Source organism: Muntiacus reevesi, chromosome 15 (genome assembly GCF_963930625.1).
Source record: "Muntiacus reevesi chromosome 15, mMunRee1.1, whole genome shotgun sequence".
NCBI lineage: Eukaryota > Metazoa > Chordata > Mammalia > Artiodactyla > Cervidae > Muntiacus > Muntiacus reevesi.
Genome location: NC_089263.1, coordinates 64,458,063 through 64,480,741, shown reverse-complemented (window position 1 = coordinate 64,480,741; position 22,679 = coordinate 64,458,063). Strand labels below are relative to the sequence as shown.

The 22,679-nt window shown below is 46.8% G+C and overlaps 2 protein-coding genes across 2 annotated transcripts in view; one reads left to right on the top strand and one right to left on the bottom strand.

The window, feature by feature from the left end:
* Positions 1–18,252, bottom strand: part of TDRD9 (tudor domain containing 9) — a 108,719-nt gene extending 90,467 nt beyond the window's left edge. The window contains exons 1-3 of the mRNA XM_065906084.1: positions 17,951–18,252; positions 3,842–3,922; positions 1,152–1,226 (exon numbers count right to left, since the gene is read on the bottom strand). Of these exons, the coding sequence (XP_065762156.1) occupies positions 1,152–1,226; positions 3,842–3,922; positions 17,951–18,252 (458 nt within the window). The remainder of the gene's footprint in view (positions 1–1,151; positions 1,227–3,841; positions 3,923–17,950) is intronic.
* Positions 8,418–9,377, top strand: RD3L (RD3 like). The gene is made up of 2 exons (XM_065906456.1): positions 8,418–8,716; positions 9,080–9,377. Exons 1-2 carry the CDS (start codon positions 8,418–8,420, stop codon positions 9,375–9,377), a joined length of 597 nt encoding a protein of 198 aa, XP_065762528.1.
* Positions 18,253–22,679: the final 4,427 nt, after the last annotated feature.

The window sequence follows — 22,679 nt, the reverse complement described above, 5'->3', positions numbered from 1 at the left end:
TCAGCCACTATTTCTTCAAATAGTCTTTTTTGTCCCCTCTTCCAATCTTTCCTCCCCTTTTGGGATAGCAAGTGCACATATTTTTGAGACTTAAAGCTTTTTCACAACTCATTGATAACTATTCACTTTTCATTATTATTTTCTCTCTGCATTTCATTTTACATAGTTTGTACTGGCATGCCTTCTAGTTCATGAATTCTTTTGCAAAATCTAATCTATTACATTTTTTTTTTTTTGCTGCAGGACATGTGGGATCTTAGTTCCCTGACCAGGGATCAAACCCACGCCCCCTGCAGTGGAAGCAAGGAGTCTTAACCACTGGACTAATAGAGACATCTCCAGAATTCTTTTTATCTCATATGCAATAGTTTCCATCTCTAGAAGTTTAAATTGGGTCTTTAAAAAATCTTTCGGGTCTATTTAACTTTTTGAACATACGGAATGTAGTTATAAAAACTACCTATCAATAAACGTTTTTATCTGCTAATCCCAACACCAGTGTCAGTTCTGGGTGAATTTTGATTGATTGATTCTTCTCTTATCCAAGGATATGTTTTCCTTCTTTGCATAACTGTTGCTTCCAACTGAATTTCCATCAAGGTATGTTTCATACAGTATAAAACCCACCCTCTTACAGTAAATAATCTGCTGCAGTATATTCACAAAGTCACACAGGTATTCTTGTTATTGCTGTTTAGTCGTTCAGTCGTGTCTAACTCTTTTGTGACCCCATGGACTGGAGTCCACCAGGTTCCTCTGTCCATTGAATTTCTCAGACAAGAAGACTGGAGTGGGTTGCCATTTCCTTCTCCATATAATAACTTTAACAACAATTTTAAGTATTTCTAATTAATAGTAAGGTAAGGGACCATTACTAGTCTTCCAAAAGGCAGACTATTTAGACACTATACTTCAAAGAGAAAAAATGAGCAACTTATAACCTATCACACACTCACGATTTATAATCTATCATACACTCACTCCCCTAAAAATCCTGAATTAACAAGCAACACGAATTCTTCATCGATCAAAATATTACTACATTTTTAAGGACTTTTAAGAGCTTAATGCTGTGAACAGCTCACTTATATTTTCTGATATTTAAAGATACCTGTTTACCTGAGCCACTGATTAAGTGATCAAGGAAATACAGACAAAATTCTTGTGCTTCAAGTTGTCTGTATTTGTCAACATACTCCGTTTCTGCGCTCTTCTTGCCCAGGAGCCTGCAAAGAATATTAAAGTTAGTATACTGTTTATAAAAAGCCAAGAAATTTCCATGTGCTGGAAGAATTCTTGAACAGTTAACTTTTACTTTAAGCCCTACAAGAAAAACTGCAAATCATCAATAAACAAATGAAAATACAATCAAATTCACAGTCAGTCACCAAAGAGATGCAAATTAAAGCAATGAGAAAGTATTTCCACCCTTCAAACTGGCCAAAAGAACCAAAGGTCTCAGCTCAGGAGGAGAGGGTGGTAAGAGACACAGCCACGCGCTCGGCAGGGCAATCTACCGGCATCGGTCGCAACTCCCTCAGGGTCTTCCCAAGAGCAGCACTGCGCCCGCAGACACCGGAGCATGTGCAGAGACCCGCGTGGAGGCTGCGGGGTTTCAGAACGAGCCTCCCCAACACGCGTCACTTTTGCATGAGGATTATTTTGAACTAAAGGCAGTCAAGACACTACAGGTTCAGAGAGAACAAAGGCAAAATATTATCTGACATAAATCACAGAAATGTTTTCTTAGGTCAGTCTCCCAAGGCAGCAGAAATAACAGCAAAAGTAAACAAATGGGACCTAATCAAACTTATAAGCTTTTGCAAAGGAGACAAAACCAAGAAAAGACAATTTACAGAATGGGAGAAAATATTTGCAAATAATTCAACCAACAAGGGCTTAATTGCCAAACTACAAAAACAACTTACACAGCTCAATTTTTTAAAAAGGTAAAAAAAAAATGGGCAAAAGACCTGAATAAATATTTCTCCAAAGACAATATCCAGGTGGCCAACAGGTACACGAAAAGATGCTCAACACTGATAATTATAAGAGAAATGCAAGTCAAAACAACAGTGAGTACCACCTCACCCCTGTCAGAATGGCCACCATCAAAAAGTCTACAAACAGTAGGGACAGCTCTGGCAGCCCGGTGGTTAAGAACCCGCCTTCCAGTGCAGGCGACACGGGTCCGACGCCACGACTACCGAGTCTGTGTGCCACAACCAAGACCAGACACAGCCAGATCATTTTCTTCTAAAGTCTACACAATAAATGCTGGAGAGGGGGTGGGAAAAGGGGACCCTCCTACCCTGCTGGTGGGAATGTAAAACGGTGCAGCCACTGTGGACAACAGTCTGAGGTTCCTTTAAAAACGGGAGTTACTGTATGATCCTACAATCCCACTCCTGGGCATAAACCCAGAAAAGAACTCTAATTTGAAAAAATACATGCACCCCAGTGTTCAAAGCAGCAGTATTTACAATAACCAAGACACTACTTTGCTGACAAAGGTCCGTCTGGTCAAGGCTGTGGTTTTTCCAGTGATCATGTGTGGATGTGAGAGATGGACCATAAAGAAAGCTGAGCACCAAAGAACTGATGCTTTTGAACTGTGGTGTTGGAGAAGACTCTTGAGAGTCCCTTGGACTGCAAGGAGATCAAACCAGTCAATCCTAAAGGAAATCAGTCCTGAATATTCACTGGAAGGACTGGTGCTGAAGCTCCAATACTTTGGCCATCTGATCCTAAGAGCCAACCCTTTGGAAGAGACCCTGATGCTGGGAAATACTGAAGGCAAAAGGATAAGGGGATGACAGGATGAGATGGTAGGATAGCATCACCGACTCAACAGACGTTGAGTTTGAGCAAACTCTGGGAGTTGGTGATAGACAGGGAAGCCTGGAGTGCTGCAGCCCATGGGGTTGCAAAGAGTCGGACACGACTGAGCAACTGAACTGAACTGAACTGGAGGCATGGAAGCAACCCAAATGACCATCAGCAGAGGGATGGATAAAGAAGATGTGGTGTGTGTGTGTGGGGGGGGGGGGGGTATAAAATATACAGGGGGACACTCGGGCAAAGACCAGACAGAAACGAAGACTGGGCAGCTCTGTGAGGGAGGCAGTCAGGAAAGCAGGAGCCCTGAGCCAAAGTGCCAGGAAGGTGGGCAGGAGGCCCATTTGGCTCCAGCAGAGACAGCTCAGTGGCTGGGGGGGGGCAGCTGGAGGTACAGAAGAGCCAGGGATTTGGGTGGAGGGGAATCAGGCGCCTGGCAGGGCCAAATCCTAAAGATTTTGGCCTTTGCTCTGAGTGAGGTGAGCTTGGCCATAGAGAGAGAAATAACAATACCTGACTCCTATTTTAACAAGATGGTTCTGACTGGGTAACATGGGGTGGAATGATGGGGGCTCAGACACAGCAGAAAAGCAGCAAGACCCCCTAACAGACCACCACATAACCAAGGCCAGAGAGGACATTGCTCAGACCAGAGGGGCAGTGGTAAAAATGGAGTCCACAGAATATGCTGTCACTATTAGACCTGGCATTGTGTAAAATAACCGCTTCCCTGGTGGCTCAGATGGTAAAGAATCCACCTGCCACGCAGGAGGCCTGGGCTGGGAAGATCCCCTGGAGGAGGGCAGGGCAACCCGCTCCAGTACTCTTGCCTGGAGAATCCCATGGACGGAGGAGCCTGGTGGGCTACAGTCCACGAGGTCGCGGAGAGTCAGACACGACTGAGCGACGAGGCACAAGCGTGGCACGTGTAGAAGCACAAACAGAGGAACCAGGAACGAGCTCAAGGTTCCCGCTTCCAGTGAGACGGGTGAGCACGCTGCACCCCGCACAGAAGAGAGCTGTGGCCCCTGGCGGAACGCGCGGCAGCTGCCGGGGGCGCTGACCAGCAAGCAGCGCCGGCAGACTGCGGAGAGAGGAGAGTTCAGAGCACACACCGGGCACAGAGCATCGTGTTCACCCCGGCAGCCCCTGGCCTGGACTCCCCACACTACAACATGCAGGTGGGCCCTGGCACAGCAGAGGTGTGGGGGGACTGATCTCCTTTAGGATGGACTGGTTTGATCTCCGTGCAGTCCAAGGGACTCTCAGGTCTTCTCCAGGACCACAATTCGAAATCACCAGTTTTCTTTATGGCACTCACCTTTCTTTATGGTCCAGCTCTCACATCCGTACACAACCACTTTGACGACACGGACCTTTGTCGGCGGCACAAACTCTCACGGCCCTTTTTCTTTGTCTGTCCACTGCTCGGCCTAGAGGGCAGAGGCTGCTGCAGGAAGTGCTTGGCAAAACAGGACAAGAAAGCCCCCACTTCCGGCAGAGGACCAGGAGAGGGAGGCCCTGGGCGGGCCAGCACCCGGGACGCTGCAGACCCCCGGAACCTCTAGAACCGCCGTGCTCACCCCGGCTGGGCGCGGCACCAAGCCCAGACAGCCCGGCACAGACTTTGGAGAACCGCGCACAGATCCGAACAGCCCTGCCGAGGCTCAGAGGCCCCAACAGACCGCGGATCGCTGCCCACAGGAGGCCGGGTGGAACCTGCAGCCCCATAGGCTGTGGCAAGACCCAGGGCCCATGATATGATGATACTCCAAGTGCCCAGAGCATACCCATAAGGACTGCACTAGGAGCCTTCAGGAGCGCTCCTGGGAGAAGCAACGACCCCTGACTTTGGATAATAGCTATCCAACCTGGGGACCCCCACCTCACACCAACCACAAATCAACTCCAAACCAACTCTACACCCAGGGGGTACTTATTTTTTAAGCCTAAAATGCTGATCTTCCTCTATGTTATATCTTTGGAGTAAAGAAGTCTCTAAACAAGAACAATGAGCAAGTTATAAACCCTGTGAACATGCTCACAAAGTTAAAGGGCAAGAACAGAGGTCACCTAAGAGCAAGCACGCAGCACATAACCCAGGCGCACGCTGAGAGTCCCCTCCCTTCAGGAAGACAAACACAGCCCAACGCAACTGTGGCTTTTAATGTGAAATGTCTTATGGAGGGAATAACACTGGGAAAAGAAATTTAACATCAGTTTCTCAAATGCTGACTGCATCTTTAACAGGCTAAAAAAAAAAAAAAAGAACCAATAATCTAGAACTTCGAGGTCGGCAGCAAAGGAATCAAAAACAGAAAGAGAGCAGTCTCCTTACAATGAGAAATCTTCCTTTAATTGCAACAGAAAGCTGCTGAAAATTGTATAAGGCGGCCCTGACCATAAATATATAAAATCTGCATATATACAATCTGACTCCTTAGCCTGCCCTTCAGGATTCCAAAATTTTGTCTTTTTAGACTTAAATTTAAGTACTTCCTTATACATCTTAGACTTTTACACACATGCACACTAGAGATGATATGATCCTATTTCACTTTATCTTATAAAATTTTCTACAATTCAGCCGAGATGCAGCCTTTTAGAAAACCATGACAGTGACCAAAAAGGACTTAACCTAACTGCTCCACAGGTCAAGTTTTATGTCTTCCACACAAAACAGCCTCACGAGATTACAATTAATTAGAAAGAATTCACTTAGTCAACTTACTAAAATGTTTGATGAATAAAATCCAACATTATTCTGATTATACTCCGATGAACAGGCAGGATTAATGCAAAGGTACTTCCTTACCTGGATCTACAAATAGTTCTGTTCTCTATCTACATTACAGTAGGGGAACCTGCTGTAATCCGAGAATGGCATTTGGGCTCTATTCAGTCTAACAATCTCAGGAGGTAGGATAAAAGAAACAAAGTTTATTACACTACGGGCAACACACTCTAAGTATTAGAAAAGTGGGCTTATCTGAGGATGATCGAAGGAAAATGTACTGAGTGTGTCAGGGTGCTGGGAAACGGCCTGCGAAGGTCAGACCTGGGCAAGTCTCGATGGCCGGCGAGGTGCTAACAGGGCGGGGGAGGCGGGAGGCCGCCCCGGAGCAGCTCTCTGCACGGCTTGCTCACTGACCCTAGGTCTCTGCTCAAAGGACAGCCCGTTCCCAAGAAGGCGTCCCCGACCCCCGCAGCCAACCAGGAGGCCTCGAGTGTGCCAGGACCACCTCACTGAGCCCTCGGGGACTCGGGTTCACCCGCCCACGGGGCCCGCGGGGCAGGAAACGGCCTGTCCGCCGCTGCCCCCTGCCCCTCGCCGCCCGCCGCGGTCCCCTACGTGCCCCGGGCCTGGGCACAGCCCAGGATACCTGCTGAGGGAAGGAGGGCCGCGAGCCCGGGGCGGGCAGAGGAGAACCTGGTCTCAAGGGGCAGTAGCTCAGCAGTGAAGAGAGACACAACCGGAGCTCAGGCAAACAGGGCTCAAGGGGAAATGAGGTTTTTCCCTCAGACTGAAGAAACAATTAGTTGGTATTTAAACGGGGCCCTGAAAAAGAGAGCTACAGTACAGGTGCACGGAAAAGAAAGACGAGCCCCCAGCAGAGTGACTGTGAGCGCGGCTGAAGGGTCGGAGCCGGGCGCGCGCGGGACAGAAACGGGGGTCTTCTTCCGCATCCCACACAGCTCTGACACTTCAGAGGCAAGCATGTTAAGAACTAAAGCAATGACAAGGAGGTTATTCAGAGGGAGAAGCCGCACGATCCGCGGTACCGTTGGGAGGAAATCCAAGAGGACAGTTCTGTCATGAGAAACTTTCCTCCCGTCCTTCTCATGGCGCTATGCACGATGCAATGTGAAAACCTGCTCGTTGCAGATAATGAATCCTGACATCTGGGTTTTCTAACATGTGAGTAACAGGAGCTGCAGGGTGGCCACACGCATCCCTCTTCATCGGGTGTGACATGCAGGTCTGATGTGGACGAACAACATCTACTCGTCACAGTTCAGATGAAGCAAAGAGCAACACGAGAAACAAATATTACAAAAGGGAAGTGCTGTGCAGTCATTTAACACAGACCTACAGAGTCAAGAACCTGTCCACACCCGAGGGAAAGACACACAGGCTCTCGGACAGAAGATCCTCACAACGACCTCACACGCCCGCACCCACCCGAACAGTAAGTGCGAGTTTCACTTTCAGCTCCACAAGAAAACACATAAATTATTTTCTATAATGAATTGTAAGATTTTGTTTTGAATTTTATATGTTCTTATGTCTCTATTTTTTTTCTGACCTTAATCAATAGATTGCCTTAATCACCATCTTTCTAGAGATTACAAAGTATATTTTAAAGTTATCTACTTCAGTGTATATAACATCATATGTAATGCATTGCAACTTGTTTAAATATACAAATAATATTTAGAAAGAAATACAAAATGTGTACAGAATGTAACATTTACTAAATATTTCACACATGACTAATATCTAGCATCCTTTGCCTATTTTGCACAATTGTAATGCATTTTCTCAGAATGTATATTGTGTGTATACTGTGCAAAGAGTCAAGTCCGATCCCTTTCCCACGCTTTCATTAGCGGGGACAGTGACCTGGCTTCTAAATGGCCTGAAAGTTAAGCTGAAGAATAAAAGCAACATGGTTATTTTTAGAGCTCTACAGGCATAAAAATACAGCACTAACTGTGACCTGCAGCTACGCACAGCAGAGCATCCCATCACGCGACCGTCTTCACTTTAGCTGGGAGCGCATCTGCGGTACTCCAGACGACCTTTCTTCATCTCTTTACCAAAGATATGTCTAAATGCATTTAGGACCAGAATCTATAGCTGCCAGCATCTTTTTCAAAGAGACTGAGCTACATTCAAAAGGCAAACCGTTACGTAATTTGTAAAGATTAAATAGTAAGTATTTTTGCCATTTCTTCTAGCTCACTTACAAGGTGAATTAATGAGCATTCTCTCCAAATGGAGACATCACAGCCTCACTCCTAACACAGAAAGTTATTTATTTCAAAGGCGGTTTCAGCGGGGAAAGGAGGCGGCTCATTCTCTCAACAGGGGACCCATCCAGGAGGAGACGTGCCTGTGTGAAGCACAGCTCTGTCACCAATTCAAGTAAACTCTTCAGCAACAGGCCACCGTGGACCCAGCAACTTCACAGGTAACCTTTAAACCGTTTCTGTATAAAACCTAAGTCAGAAGTATGCTTGCAGACAGCATTTTCCTATATGTTAATATTATAGAGACGCCTAAGAACTTTTAATAGCAAGTGTTGGTGTTATTTTCAGAAAGTGTTCAGTTTGTAGATTATCTCTGACTGTATTTCATTCCTGCTTAGCTACATAAAAGTATTTCAAAAGCCTGGGTTTTGGCACTGACCTAGTTAGAAATAATCCATTCTAATCTTACTCTGACCTGTATATCTAACCAGTGAAAAATTCATGCACTTTTCTGGCAAATTTACTGTAAAGAAACAAATATTTGCTGATCAGAACTGTAACATTTTATGCAAATAAACAAGTGAGAGCTTTTCCACAGGCTTAAAATGCCATTTTTTGGCTGGATGAAATGGCCAAAATATGATTCCTACAAATCCACACACTACCCTGACTCGGACGTGGTGACAAAGACTCTGCTTCGGGAATTAAAGTGGCATCTGAAGGAACGGGAGAGGCTGATACAAGAGACTGAAAATGAGCAAAAAGTGAAAAAAACAGGTGTGGATTACAACTGGCTGAGAAGCTACCAGAGTCCCCAGGCAGCCATTCCAGCTACTGAACAAAGACAGCTCGAAGTTCTCTGCTCACAGGTTCAACCTTGTCAAACGGGAACTGTTCTCAGCAGGTAAAATACTACATTCTCTTCTCGTGATGTCTGCCATCAATTCTCAAGCTGCTCTTATATTTAGAGTGAAAATTGTTATTTACCATATAAATCCTTTAACCGTGTGTATCAAACGCTCAGCAACCAAAATCCCTAAGAATGGGCTGGACAAGAAAAAAGAAAATCTGTTGATATCTCACTGGCTAGGAAATGTTTTAAAGTCACTTTCAAAATTTCTTCACTAGACGCATAATTTTAAAGCAGCTTACTCAAAAGATGGATAACGACTATATGAGCACATTATTTAAGCTGAATTTCTGAGATAAAGGGTTATGACAAGAGAGATTTTCCGAACTGAACACTCACAAAGTGCTTTGCCTCTAGATTTCGAGAAATCCTGGCAGAAAACGATGTCCTGCCGTGGGAGATCGTCTACATCTTCAAGCAGGTTCTGCAAGACGTCCTGAGCGGCGCGGACAGGGCCAGCCCGCAGGAGGGCCCCGAGGGGCCCCCGAGCGCAGCGCGCCCCGGGCTCGCCGCGACCCCAGGGGGTGGCCCCGAGGGGCCAGACAAAGACGAAATCCCCACCATCTCAAGTTATGTAGACAGAAACACAGAGAACAGGTTCCCAACACTCTCACATCGAATATGGAACCTACCGTATTACTACCCATCCAGTTAAGCTACCTATAGTCAGAGAAGTTTTTTTGTGACCATCTTAGCATCAGAACTCTTAACATTAAGAGAAAGTGCTGTGACTTAATGTTACTGTTTGTTGCAAGATCAGAAGCTAAAATTTATGTGATGTAGCCAGTATTTGAAATAGCATCCCTTTTTTAGTCACTTTTAAAATGCAATGTTTTCACTGAATAATATGCTTTTAACTAAAATGTTTCCTAAATATTTTGAAAAAACGTTTGAAGTATTTTGTTATACCTCAAACACAACTCACAGGAACTAAGTCTTATTTTGAAATTTGAAATATGAAATTTATATGAAAGTATGAAGTATGAAATTTGACAAATTAACTTTGACGTTAACTTTGACTTTTATTCTAAAAGGAAGATATGTATTGAATAAAATAAATGATTAATGTGACTCTTATCTTCATAATATAAGACTGAATCAATCATTCTCTGTGGGGAAAGGCGGCAGGGAGGGAGAAAACAATGTGTGGTCTGCAAGCAAAGCAGTGCTTCATCTCAATACGCAGATTCATCTTTCATCTCAACCAATATTAAGAGAAGTAGAAAAACCCCAGGTCTACATTATAAATAAAAGGAAATGAACTGGTTTAACAACACTAGTAACTGCTACTCTCAAAGAAAACAATCAGTGTCGATCTATACTTTAAACCAATATTGTATTAGTCGCTCAGTCATGTCTGACTCTTTGCAACCCCACGGGCTGTAGCCTGCCAGGCTCCTCTGTCCATGGAATTCTCCAGGCAAGAACACTGGAGTGGGGAGCCATTCCCGTCTCCAGGCCATCCTGGTGTCAACATGACCAGGGTTCAGTAAGACAAGGTAAATGGAAACACGCCCCAAGCAGATTTAAAATAAAGACACCTTTCACTCCCGTTCCCTTTCTGTCCGGTTTTCAGAACATAACTATGGCTTCTTCCATCACTGTCAGAGTTGGCAGAGTGAGAACCATGTGCGGGAAAGAGAAACGCTCCCCAGGTGCACCGCTGCTCACTGAGCAGTGATGTAGGAAGCAGAAAACAAGAGGTTCAGCACTGCGCCAGTGACGGAAACAGGACTTTCAAGTGATTTCTACGGGAGCCTGACTGACTTGACGTTGTGCTGGTTTCTGCTGTACACATACACACACACCCACTCTCTTTTAGATTCTTGTCCCACAAAGACCATTACAGAGAATTAAGTAGAGTTTCCTGTGCTATACGGGGTTCTCAAAGAATTTTTGTTTTAAATAGAATTTGGAGTTTGTCTATGAAATCAGTACTAGAACTGGGAGCCTCACCATGTGTATCAGAAAATACACACCATGAAGAGGCTTAAAAGATTTTCCTCCCACAAAGGCACCTCAAACAGCCACTGAACAAAAGAAATGACCAAGTCTACAGCACTTTCAAGAAAGGGCCATGCTCTCTGTTCAGAAGGGAAGAAAATAAATTTTTAAATATAGTTCCTATCAAAAAGCTTACAGTGACTGAAGCGGCTGTAGATGGCAGGGCATCCCAGTAGCCCAGGAAGAAGACAAACCCCACACCACTGAGTCGCCCCGAGGCACGAGCCGACCGTGCAACTGGACTTGGAAAGGGAGTGGAAAGACGCGCTGACGTCCGTGTTCTCAGCGCCCACCTCCCACGTTCGTTTTTGGCAATAACCTAATATCCATGCTTCCCGTGTCCGTACCAGTGTATATACTTTAAAACTAAAGTTGTTTCTTAAAAATTGACAAATCAAGTACAAATTATAACACAAATAACTTCCTGAAATATGACTAGATCCACACATTTATACACTGGGGTATTTACAGTGCTTTAAACTGGCAAAAGAATGAGGATTAAAAACATAAGGGGGGTACAAATGGGGGAGAGAGCCACTAGGAACGCTTCAGGTATGGTTTACAAAGACGAAGTATCGGCAGAGCAGCTGAAAGTTTGCGCTTGGGAACAGGAAGGAATAAGCACACTACCCCACTGACAGGACTCTGGTAAGCTGACACCGCGCCGGCTCTCAGAAGGCGGCACTGCTCCCCAGGCCGACCCACTTAGAAACATGAGGCCGTTCCTCTCCATGCGGCACCACGCTAAGCACCGCGTGTCCAGCTCGTTCAGTCCTGAACCTGAGAGCACGTGACGCTGTTCCCATCGCGCAGATGAGCAGACGGCCGCACGCCTGTCCGGCGGCTCACCCCGACAGCGCAGAGATGCTGCCTGGCAGAGCGGATTCACATCTGCCTGGCAGGCCCCCCCAGCCCCAGACGCACACAGCCGGTTGCCTACCTGACACCTCCTCTTGGAGGCCCATGGGCAACTTAAAATCAACATGCTCCAAACCCAGATCACAGAGGTTCGCTCAGTAACAGGATAAATAAAATTCAGGAAAGGAACAGAGGAATCAAAACAACACACTTGACACAGACTAAAAGCGTAACTCTTCAACACTTCACCGAGCGTTTTCCAGTCACTTCTCAGGAAATGACGCCACCACCCATCCATCCAGTTTTACAAGCCAGACTCTCAGAATCATTCTGATCCCCTTGCTATGGTGGAGGAGCCAAAAAACACATCGCCAACAAGACTGTGTGCGACAGCATACACCGTGAAACACGCTTATTCTGCAAATACTTTATGGTACAGGTGCCAGGGTATTATACACACACATGCCCCCCACCCCCCGCCCCAACCTGAGGGAAATCAGCTCTGGCCAGAGGAGTAAAGACAGATTCAGGATTTATTCAAGATGGGAGCAAATGAGGAAGCAACTCTCATCGTTTTTAAGAATAAAAATAACTGGGACCCACAAAGACAATTCATTCGCTCAGACACCTGAGTTCCTGCTACATGCCAGGTACTGTGCTCAAGTGGAGATTCATTGAAAATCCCCACCCTCAAGGAGTTATGTGGGGAAAACAACATAAAATAATTCCTTGAAAGAACTGAGAGATACACCCTCGGGCACTAAGCTCGCACCGTGTAAAACAGGCTCTCCCTCCTGCTTTTCCTCGGACCCTGCCGGTGTTCTTTCTCAGCGTCCTCTGCACATTTCATCTCACCAACCTCTAAATGATCACGTGCTCCAGGTCTGGGGCTCCATCACCCAGAGCCTTAAACTCCCACTGGTCCAGCCCACAGCGAGGCTTCTCTCCTCGACCCCAGGCCACCTGCACTTACCGTTATCTGATAGGAATTTCACAGTTACCATGTTCGAGCTCAAGTTCCTGGTACTCCCCCCGAGCCAGCTCTTCCTGCAGTCCGGCCTTCCTCAGCGGATGGCAACGACTTCCAAGGCTCAGCCAGAAACCCGAGGTCACCCGAGCCTGCTCCCCAAATCCTATCCTGTATCTGATCCTGGCACAGAGCTCCTGTCTCTTAATAACCCATCCTGAATCCCACCGTCGCTCACCACCCCACTGCCCCTGTCCTGGTCTTTACCACCTTCCTCTCTCCTGCTTGGATAATGTGTTACTGAGGACTCTCCAGAGAAACAGAGCCAACAGGACGTGCGTTGATAAAGTTGATACCTGACCTCCTTGTTTCTGCCCTGGGTCCCATTCAATTCATTCAACTGGCAGCCATCCGGGTGGAGTGGGAACCACACAGGGCGGCCGCGCACAAAGCCTCCAGGCGCCCTCCAGTGACCCCGGACGTCTCGGGTGGGGCAGCTTCTCATCAAGACTGCAGACGAACTCGTGACCTGGCGCCTGCTCCTGCCGGACCTGACCTCCTCACCAGCCTACTCCAGCTGTACATGGAAGACACAAACACTCAGGTACTTTCCCAGTGAACGGGGAAATTACCAGTAACTTACATCCGTTAAATAGAAGGTTTTCAAAAAACAGGGACTTTGTGAGTGAATAGAAAACAGAACTCCCTGGACGGTAACACAAGCAAACACTAACATCTGTGCAAGGCCTAGACACGGAGAGGCAGGGCCAAAAGGAAAAGGTCCTATGCTGTGGAGGCAAACACACCCACTGTCCAACCTATGAGACACCGCGCTGGGAGCAGCCTCAGCGCAGCTGTCAGACAGGACCGGGCCCGCCTGCCAGAGCACGGACTGCCTGGGGGCCTGTGTCACATGCAGAATCCCCAAGACAGCAGGCACTCAACCCGCAGCAGAGCAGACCAGGAAGGAAATGGGAAATTAAGAAAAAAGGAAGCTGGGTAATGGCACCAGGTGACAGCAGTTTGAAAGCTTTCGGTAGCAGTTTCTCTGGGATCAAGCACATCTTAAAGTGCTGGAGAATCAAAAGATATAAAAGTGAGAGCTAAGCAAGACTGTCATGAGCCAGGAGTCTGTGAGCTTTGCAGACAGAGGCCAGTCCACACACAGACCAGCCCTGGGCAGAGGGCAGGATGGCCAGCTCCCAGCCTCAAGTTGAGGGCCAGGCCCTGAGTTCCAAAAGAAAGCCCGCACAGACAACCATGGCAGAAAATGCTCAAAATGCCTAACACAGTCACAAAATATTTCCTTTTTCACATGCCAAGGTGAAGAAAGGGGATTTAAAAATACAAGAAAGCATACCCCACAATCAGCACAAAGGAGCAAAAACACACCACCACGTGCAAAACAAGACAGGAGGAAACCCGTATCACTGAACGTGTCACCTGCAAACCATTCACCCTCCCACCCCGCTCCGCCACCCCTCCCGACTTGCAGCCATCTCTGACCGCTCACCACAGGGCCTCAGGCGTGGCTTCCTTCCAGAAGGAAACTCACACCATGACCATACTCACCACCCAGACATGCACCCATCTCACAGAGCAACTCTTATCTGAACTATCGTGATTCATTCTAGAATTTTCTGTTGCTCTGTTTTTAAAAGCTAGTGGTCATGACTCTTCAGTTCAGTCGCTCAGTCGTGTCCGACTCTTTGAGACCCCATGACTCGAAGCACTCCAGGCCTCCCTCTCCATTACCAACTTCTGGAGTTTACTCAAACTCATGCCCATCGAGTTGGTAATGCCATCCAGCCATCTCACCCTCTGTCGTCCCCTTTTCCTCCTGCCCCCAATCCCTCCCAGCATCAGGGTCTTTTCCAATGAGTCAGCTCTTCACATGAGGTGGCCAAACTTCGGCATCAGTCCTTCCAATGAACACCCAGAACTGATCTCCTTGCAGTCCAAGGGACTCTCAAGAGTCTTCTCCAACACTACAGTTCAAAAGCATCAATTTTTCGGCACTCAGCTTTCTTCACAGTCCAACTCTCACATCCATACATGACCACTGGAAAAACCATAGTCATGACTCTTACAGCTCATTAAACTGATTTAGCGGTACCCACAGACTAGACTCCAATGACTCATGCAAGCTACTCTTCCCACTTGAGTGACTGTTCCTGTCTAATACGGTTTCACTGTGTGATACCCTACACTGATAAAGTCTGCCTTCCTCTGCAACTTCTCCCAACATCGAAGCTCTCCTGCACGGAGAAGACATCAGTCAGCAAGCCTCTGAGCGGCCGCTGTACCAGGCAACAGATTCTCATGTCTGAATCCCAGCTCCACCACTCTATCAGTTTCCTGCCGCTGCCACAAGTCAGCACAAGGTCAGCAGGTTAGAACACCACCAATGTATTATTTCAGTTCCTGTGAGTCACGAGTCCGGGTGGACCCAACGGGGCCCTCTGCTTTGTTGTTGTATGGTCACCAAGTCGTGTCCGACTCTCTGCAGCCCCCATGGACTGCAGCATGCCAGATTCCCTGTCCTTCACCATCTCCTGGAGCTTGCTCAAACTCATGTCCCCTGAGTCAGTGATGCCATCCAACCATCTCATCCTCTGTCTCCCCCTTCTCCTCCTGTCCTCAATCTTTTCCAGCATCAGGGTCTTTTCCAATGAGTCGGCTCTTTGCATCAGATGGCCGAAGTACTGGAACTTCCACTTCAGCATCAGTCCTTCCAATGAACATTCAGGGTTGATTCTCTTTAGGATTGACTGGTTTGATCGCCTTGCTGTCCAAAGGACTCTCAAGCGTGTTCTCCAACACGATTCAAAAGTATCAATTCTGTGATGCTCACGCTATGACAAACTTACATAGTATATCGAAAAGCAGAGACATCACTTTGCCAACAAAAGTCCATTGAGTCAAAGCTATGGTCTTCCCAGTAGTTATGTGCAGATATGAGACTTGCACTGTACTATGGTTTGCCTTGGAAACAAACTGAGATCATTCTGTCACTTTTGAGATTGCATCCAAGTACTGCATTTCAAACTCTTTTGTTGACTATGAGGACTACTCCATTTCTTCTAAGGGATTCTTGCCCACAGTAGTAGATATAATGGTCATGTAAATTAAATTCACCCATTCTCATCCATTTTAGTTCACTGATTCCTAAAATGTCAATGTTCACTATTGCCATCTCCTGTTTGACCACTTCCAATTTACCTTGATTCACAGACCTAACACTCCAGGTTCCTATGCAATACTGTTCTTTACAGCATCAGACTTGACTTTCACCATCAGACACTTCCACAACTGGGCACTGTCCACTTTGGCTCAGCCTCTTCATTCTTTCTGGAGCTACTTCTCCACTCTTAAGCATACTGAACACCTACTGACCTGGGGAGGGGGGTTCATCTTTCAGTGTCATAATTTTTTGCCTTTTCACTGGTGGTAGGCAAACATTTACTGCATTTACAAAGTAATTTTACATGCTGATTCCAATAATCTTAAAAATGGGGCTTGTATTTTCTTTTTTCATTTTATTACTCTAAAAACTCATTTTTATTGACTTTACAACAGTCTTAGCCCATGAAGAATTGAAAATTTTTAAAACTGGTCCTTAGTAGTTAAAAGGACATTTAAATCCGTGCTTGTCATTTCTGACAAAGTCAATAATAATTTACTTCAACAACGAGCTATCTGAAAGCAATACCGTTCTGTCCATTAAGCCTAGGGAGCACAGGGCAGAGCAGGGCAGCGGGGGTTAGGTGCTAAGGGATCATTTGCCAGAGCAATTCAAGGAAACAAAATGTGTGAGAATGAAACAAAACAGCAACTGGAAAACTGTATCAGAGTTTCTTTATCCCCTCCCTACCCCCAAGAAACAAATTTACCGAAGATCCCAAGTCCCACTTGTCTTTACAAAGGCTTGAAGCGTGTCTACAAAGGCTGGCAACAGCCCATGAGACCTTGACTCAGGCTCAAGTGCATCCACTAGATTAAAGGGTAGGGGTGAGAAGCAATGAACAAGAGTAACTTCAAAAAGTTTTAAAAACAAAACCACCATCTCAACTGTAAAAAGTGTTGAACTTGAGGGGAAGGGGCCAGTGATACAGATTCCCCAGGTGGGAAGAGGTACTTCCACTCTGACCTTCTTTAAAGAGTAAGCAGATGTTTCTACTGACCAGATCTGCTGCTGCTGCTGCTGCTAAAACGGAAACTAAAGCTGAAACTTCTGAGCCCACAAAACCTGCACAAGAATGTTCACGGCAGCATTATTCATGACTGCCAAACTTGGGATCCACCAAGATATTGTTCAGTGGTGATCCAATAAACGGGCCAAGGTGCATCCAGACAATGGAATATTATTCAGCACTTAAAAAGAAATGAGCAATCAAGCCCTGGAAAAACATGTAGGAACTTTAAGTGCATAATACTAAGTGAAAGAAGCCAGTCTGAAGAGGTCACATACAGTAGGCTAACAACTATTGTTATTTAGTTGCTCAGTCGGATTTGACTCTTTTGCAACCCCATGGACTGTAGCCCGCCAGACTCTGTCCATGGGACTTCCCAGGCAAGAATACCGGAGTGGGCTGCCAATTCCTTCTCCAGGGGAATCTTGCCCACCCAGGGATCAAACCTGCGTCTCCTGCATTGGCAGGCAGATTCTTTACCACTGAGCCACCACAGGGAAGCAACTATAAGGCACTGTGAAAAATGCAAAACTAGAGATAACAAAAAGATTAGTGGTTGCCTACCCACTGGGGGTGGGGAGTGAGGCAAACAGGGATGAACAGGCAGAACACAGGATTTTTTCGGCAGGCGAGCTACTCTGTTTGATACTAATGGTGGATACATATCGTCATGCTTTGTCCAAACCCACAGAAGGTATGCCATCAAGAATGAACCCTCTGTCTTATCTATGGATTTAATTAACAATGATGTATCTATTGGTTTGCCGGCAAATAGATGAGGAAAATGTGGAAACAGTGTGAGATTTCATTTTCTTGGGCTCCAAAATAAATGCCAGTTGTAACAAACATACAAATACACCACACTAAAGCAAGATACTAACAATGAGGGAAACCGTTGGGGCAGCAGGAGATACTTGGGACTCTACATTCTGTACAATTTTCCTGTAAAATTAAACTGCTCTAAAAATAATAATAAAGCCTATCAATAAAAAGATTTTACACTGACCCAAGCTCTGGAGAGGCTCCACTCCTGGTGGAGAAGTTTAACCTGCTCCAGGCCACGGACTGGGGCTTGTCTGATGCCCACCTACCTCACCAGAGAGGCCAAGGCCAGGGACGCGGTCTTACAGGGTGGGGGCGGCCCAGGTCCTCGGAGCCCAGGCCCACAACTGCGCCTACCCGTCTCTGTCCTCCCCAGCCTCCTACCTCCAGGGTAGTGCCAGCATGGCCTGGGCCTGGGCCTGGGCCTGGGCTGGAGCCTGCTCCTGGTTTTGGTCCTGGGCCTCGGCCTGGTCCTGGGCCTCGGCCAGGACCGGAGCCTCAGCTGGAGCCTCAGCCTGGCCCTCAGCCTCAGGGTCAGAGCTGGGGGCCGCATCCCTGCGCTGTGCCTCGTCCCGGGCAGCCTCTGCAGGGAAGACAGGTGGCGAGCCGAGGAGCTCCACGTTGGTCACCATCTTGCCGATAGTAAACCAATCATTGATTTGGTCGAGGGTGAGCTTGCGCAGCATGTTGGCAGCTGGGCCTCCGCGCCGGCCCAACCGCCGGTCAGACAAGCGGGAACAGGCGACGCGGGAACACCTGGCTGCACGACGAAGAGACGCGAGCCCGCGGCCCCGCCCCGCCCTGCCGCAAGCCCTCCAATCAGAGCCCTCCACGAGGCACATCGCCTCAGTCTCCTGCCGCTGGCCCCGCCCCACCACAAGGCCTCCAATCAGAGCCCTCTGCGCGCGGGGGCTGCTGGGAGCTTGTGGCGCCCGAGGACCCCGTGGCGCCGACGCGCTGCGCTAGGCCTGTTGGGAATGCTGCTCTTCCGCCCCCACAGAGGCCGGGTGACTCGGGGCTCGGCTCTCCATTCCCAAAATTGGGGAAATGAGGCCTTCAGGGTCGTTCGGCCATGTGGAGGCGGGCCCAGCGTCAGGGGACCATAGATGTGCAAGACCAGGGCCCCCAGTGTCTCTCCAGCCTCCCCCTCGGGGCTACTCCGTCTGAGGCCTGGCTGTCTGGGCCGAGAAGGAACAGACATTTATTGCCTATCTCCTGTGCGCCTAGCCCAGGGCAGGGTCGAGGTGATAGACCTCAGGGTGAGGAAGATGAAAGGCAAACCAGAGCCTACTAACCTCAGACAGCTTGCACCTAATTTGAGGAAAGGAGCAAGAAAGTTAGGGAAGGCTTATTGGAGAAAATGACACCTAAGTGGGCACCTGCGGGAGAACCGGGCGGAGCAGGACTTGGAGGGGAAGTAATCTTCTGATGAAGGCAGGGGGCTCTGGTAGCTGAGATGAGGATCTGGACGGAATTTAGTGGGGCCAGAAGTTGACTACACTGAGTTCATCTTCCTTCCTAAATCCGTTTCTCGGGGGCAGTGTCCTCCCAACAGCTGCACAGAGACAGGTGGTAAGAGGTTCACATTTGGAGATCTGCAAATGGATGGTGGTTAAAACCCTCAGAGCAGCTGAAAAGGTCCAGGCCAGAGCGAGTGAAGGTGGACAGAAGCTAGAAAACAACCTGAAAGAAGAGGCAGAGAGGACAAATCCAGCAAAGATATTGACGTTACTGCCTGTCCACCTTAACATCATCAGTGCCCAGTGCAGTGTCGGGCACCATGTGGGCTCCCAGGAAAGAGTGGTGTGAAAGAATGCATGGACAGCATGAAGAGCATGGTACTGATAACAATGTGAGAGCCAATCAGTTTAGGACTGGGAAATACCCAATGAGTGGCAGTTAAGAGGTCAGCATGAGAGCAGGGCAGGCAGAAGTCAGACGAGACCGGGTTGAACTACTGGTTTCTTAAAAAAATGAACCCAGCATGGTACTGAGCTAGCAGTTCCTAACTTGGCCACACCACCAACATATTATGAGATCTGGGCCTTGGGTTTTTGGCTGATCCAAATACTGAACCATCAGAAGTATGCCTCACACATACATTTGTGGGCAAGGGAGGGACATGAAAATGTGATCATAAAGTCATTGAGACTGTATGTCATTCAGCCTTGATTGAAAAACACTACAACTTCATCCATTTGGTGAAGGCTACCACGTTCAAATTTTGCAAGATAGGCTGTTGTTCAGTTGCTCAGTCATGTGCAACTCTTTGTGACCCCATGGACTGCAGCACACCAGGCTTCCCTGTCCTTCACTGTCTCCCAGAGTTTGCTCAGACTCCTGTCCATTGAGTAGGTGATGCCATCCAACCATGTCATCCTCTGTTATCCACTTCAATAACTGCAAATCCCATTTGTGTTCCCTAGTACATTATTAGTACATTACTAGTACAAGAAGATCCAACCAGTTCATCCTCAAGGAAATCAGTTCTGAATATTCATTGGAAGGACTGATGTTGAAGCTGAAACTCCAATACTTTGGCCACCTGATGCGAAGAAGTGACTCATCTGAAACAAACCCTGATGCTGGGAAAGATTCAAGGCGAGAGGAGAAGGGGATAACAGAGGATAAGAAGACTGGATGGAATCACTGACTCAATGGACATGAGTTTGAGTAAACCCCAGGAGTTTACTGGAGACCAGAAGTCTCCAGGCTTCTCTGTCCATGGGATTTCTGAAGCAAGAAAACTGGAGCATGTTGCCATTTCCTTCTCCCGGGGATCTTCCCAACCCAGGAATCGAAACTGTCTCCTGCATTGGTAGGTAGGTTCTTTAACACTGAGCCATCAGGGAAGTCCAAAAACCGGATTAAGCACTACAGTATTTTATAACAACATAAGGTAGCTGAAGATACTACATGCTAACAAGCAATATGATACATAACCCCTGGGGGAGGAGTCAGCAGGGCATTTGGCTGAGGTCACCTGTTTAGACTAAGAGCCTTTCAGTGGACTGCTGCATAGATTGGATCTGCTGCTTCAGCTGTAAGTCTTCTTTGAGGGTGACAGAACAAGTGATGACAGGTCTGGAGATGCCACAGGCTTGCCCCAGAGCCTGCTTTGAGCCCCCTTCCTTTCACGAGTAGCTCTTGGCCCTCTTTAGTCACTTGGCCCAGCTCATCCAGCATTCCTGCCCAAAGTCCAGAGTTCACAAGAGGCAGCTTGATAGTTCTGCATAGGCACGTGGACACCTAGGTCAGGGCACATGGGAAGGCCCCAGAGTGGGCCTTGGTGGAGGTTTCCCATATTTGCATTCCCAGAGCTTGTAGGGCTGCAGGCCTAAAGGGAAAACAGCAGAGGACAATTACAAATGACGTTGATGCCATAGCAGGAGAAGCTTTGCCCAAAATAACTTTCATATCTTCACTGACCCTCCTCACCCACAAAATATAGCATTTTGTACTTTGAATAAATCTGCTTGGATGGCCCATTCTTGAAACATTGTTTTCTTTGACCATGGGCCATGTTTCTTGCGGGCCATGTTGGGTTAGCAACTAAGGACATTAAAATTCTGTTGATCTCAAGTGGAGTTTTAAGTTGAAATGATTTGTCTTGAAATAACTCCTTGAGGTTCTTCCTAAGTGCTTTTTGTCCTCTGCAATTTTCTAACTCATTATAAGTCTAAAACATTCTTTTTCTAAAAGTGTTTTTCAGACTTTGTCCTTGTCTCAAGATTCCTTTACACACTTAAAAATTGTTGAAGACCCTAGAGAGCTTTTGTTTATGTGGGTTCTATCTACTTTTTTAGGGGTTACAACTGAGAAAGGTTTTACTTTTTTAATTAATTTTATAATATTAATAAAACCATTTTGTGTTAAAGTGAATAATTAAGAAAAGTCACTATATTTGCCCCCCAATTTTTGTGTTTGAGAAGAGTGACACGTCTACGTTTTCACAGACCTCTTAATGCCTGCCTTAATGGCCGACAACTGGATTCTCATTCTGTTGTGACATCATAAGTCATACAGCCTCTGGAGAACTCCACCATACACTTGTGAGAAAATTCTAATGAAAAAGATAAATAACATCTTACAATTATTATGACTAACAGTTTTGACCCCTAAGGAGTCTTGAAAACCCCCAGACCACATTTTGAGCATCAATACTGTAAGATGACAAGCTTTCCGAGTTTGATGCACAGCTTCATTTAATCCTAAACTTTCTTCCCTTTGAAGCGGGGCCAGTTCATTACTGTTTCTCCTCCCCACCCTTCCATCTGAACTCACTTTTCTTTTGCCTGAATAATGAACACTGATTTTTTTTTAATCTGCAGATCTACTGCTGATTATTCCCTCAGTCTTAGTTGGTCCAAAATGTCATTTCGCTTCTTCATTGAATGCTAACTTCCTCATGCATAGAATCCTAGATTGGCAGTTATATTATGGCAGACTTTCTTGCTGTTCCTCTCTTTTGTCTGTGTTCCTGAATGGTTTTTTCTAACCCAGCCTCCAATTCAGTGATTCGTCAACTGTCTAATCTGTTGCTATAAATCAATCAAATTTCTATTTGGCTCTTTTTCAAGTCAATTAAGTGCCTTTCTTTTGTTTTTTTTTTTTTTTTTTTACAATTTCCAGTTTTCTGCTTAATTTTTCAGCCTTATTTTGTGTTTCCTTGTGCATATTAAGCGTGAGTCTTTTTCAAACCTACCTTTATTAGGTCCAGTGTCTGAAGTCCCTGTATTAAGTCTTTATTTATATTGTCTATTGAGTAGAATTACTATGCACGGAATTGATGCATAAAAACATGCAGAGCAAGAATGTTGATAACACAAAGAAAAATGGCAAGAAACCCAGAGGTGGGAGACTCGGCTTCTCGGCCATTAACACAGAAAGCAGAGACTCCCGTTATCAGGTAGACCAACTCGTCCTGTTTGTCCAAGCCCTTCCCAGTTGCAGCGCAGGAAGCCCCACTCCCGGGCAAATCCGGACGGTTGGTCACCTGATTAAGACCCAAAACCCCGCCACGTCCCCTCCCCCAGCGCTCGCGCTGTTGGCGTCCATCCGGCCGAACCGCTGGGGGCGCTGTGGTGCGCAGGCGCGGTCAGGTAGGCGCGCT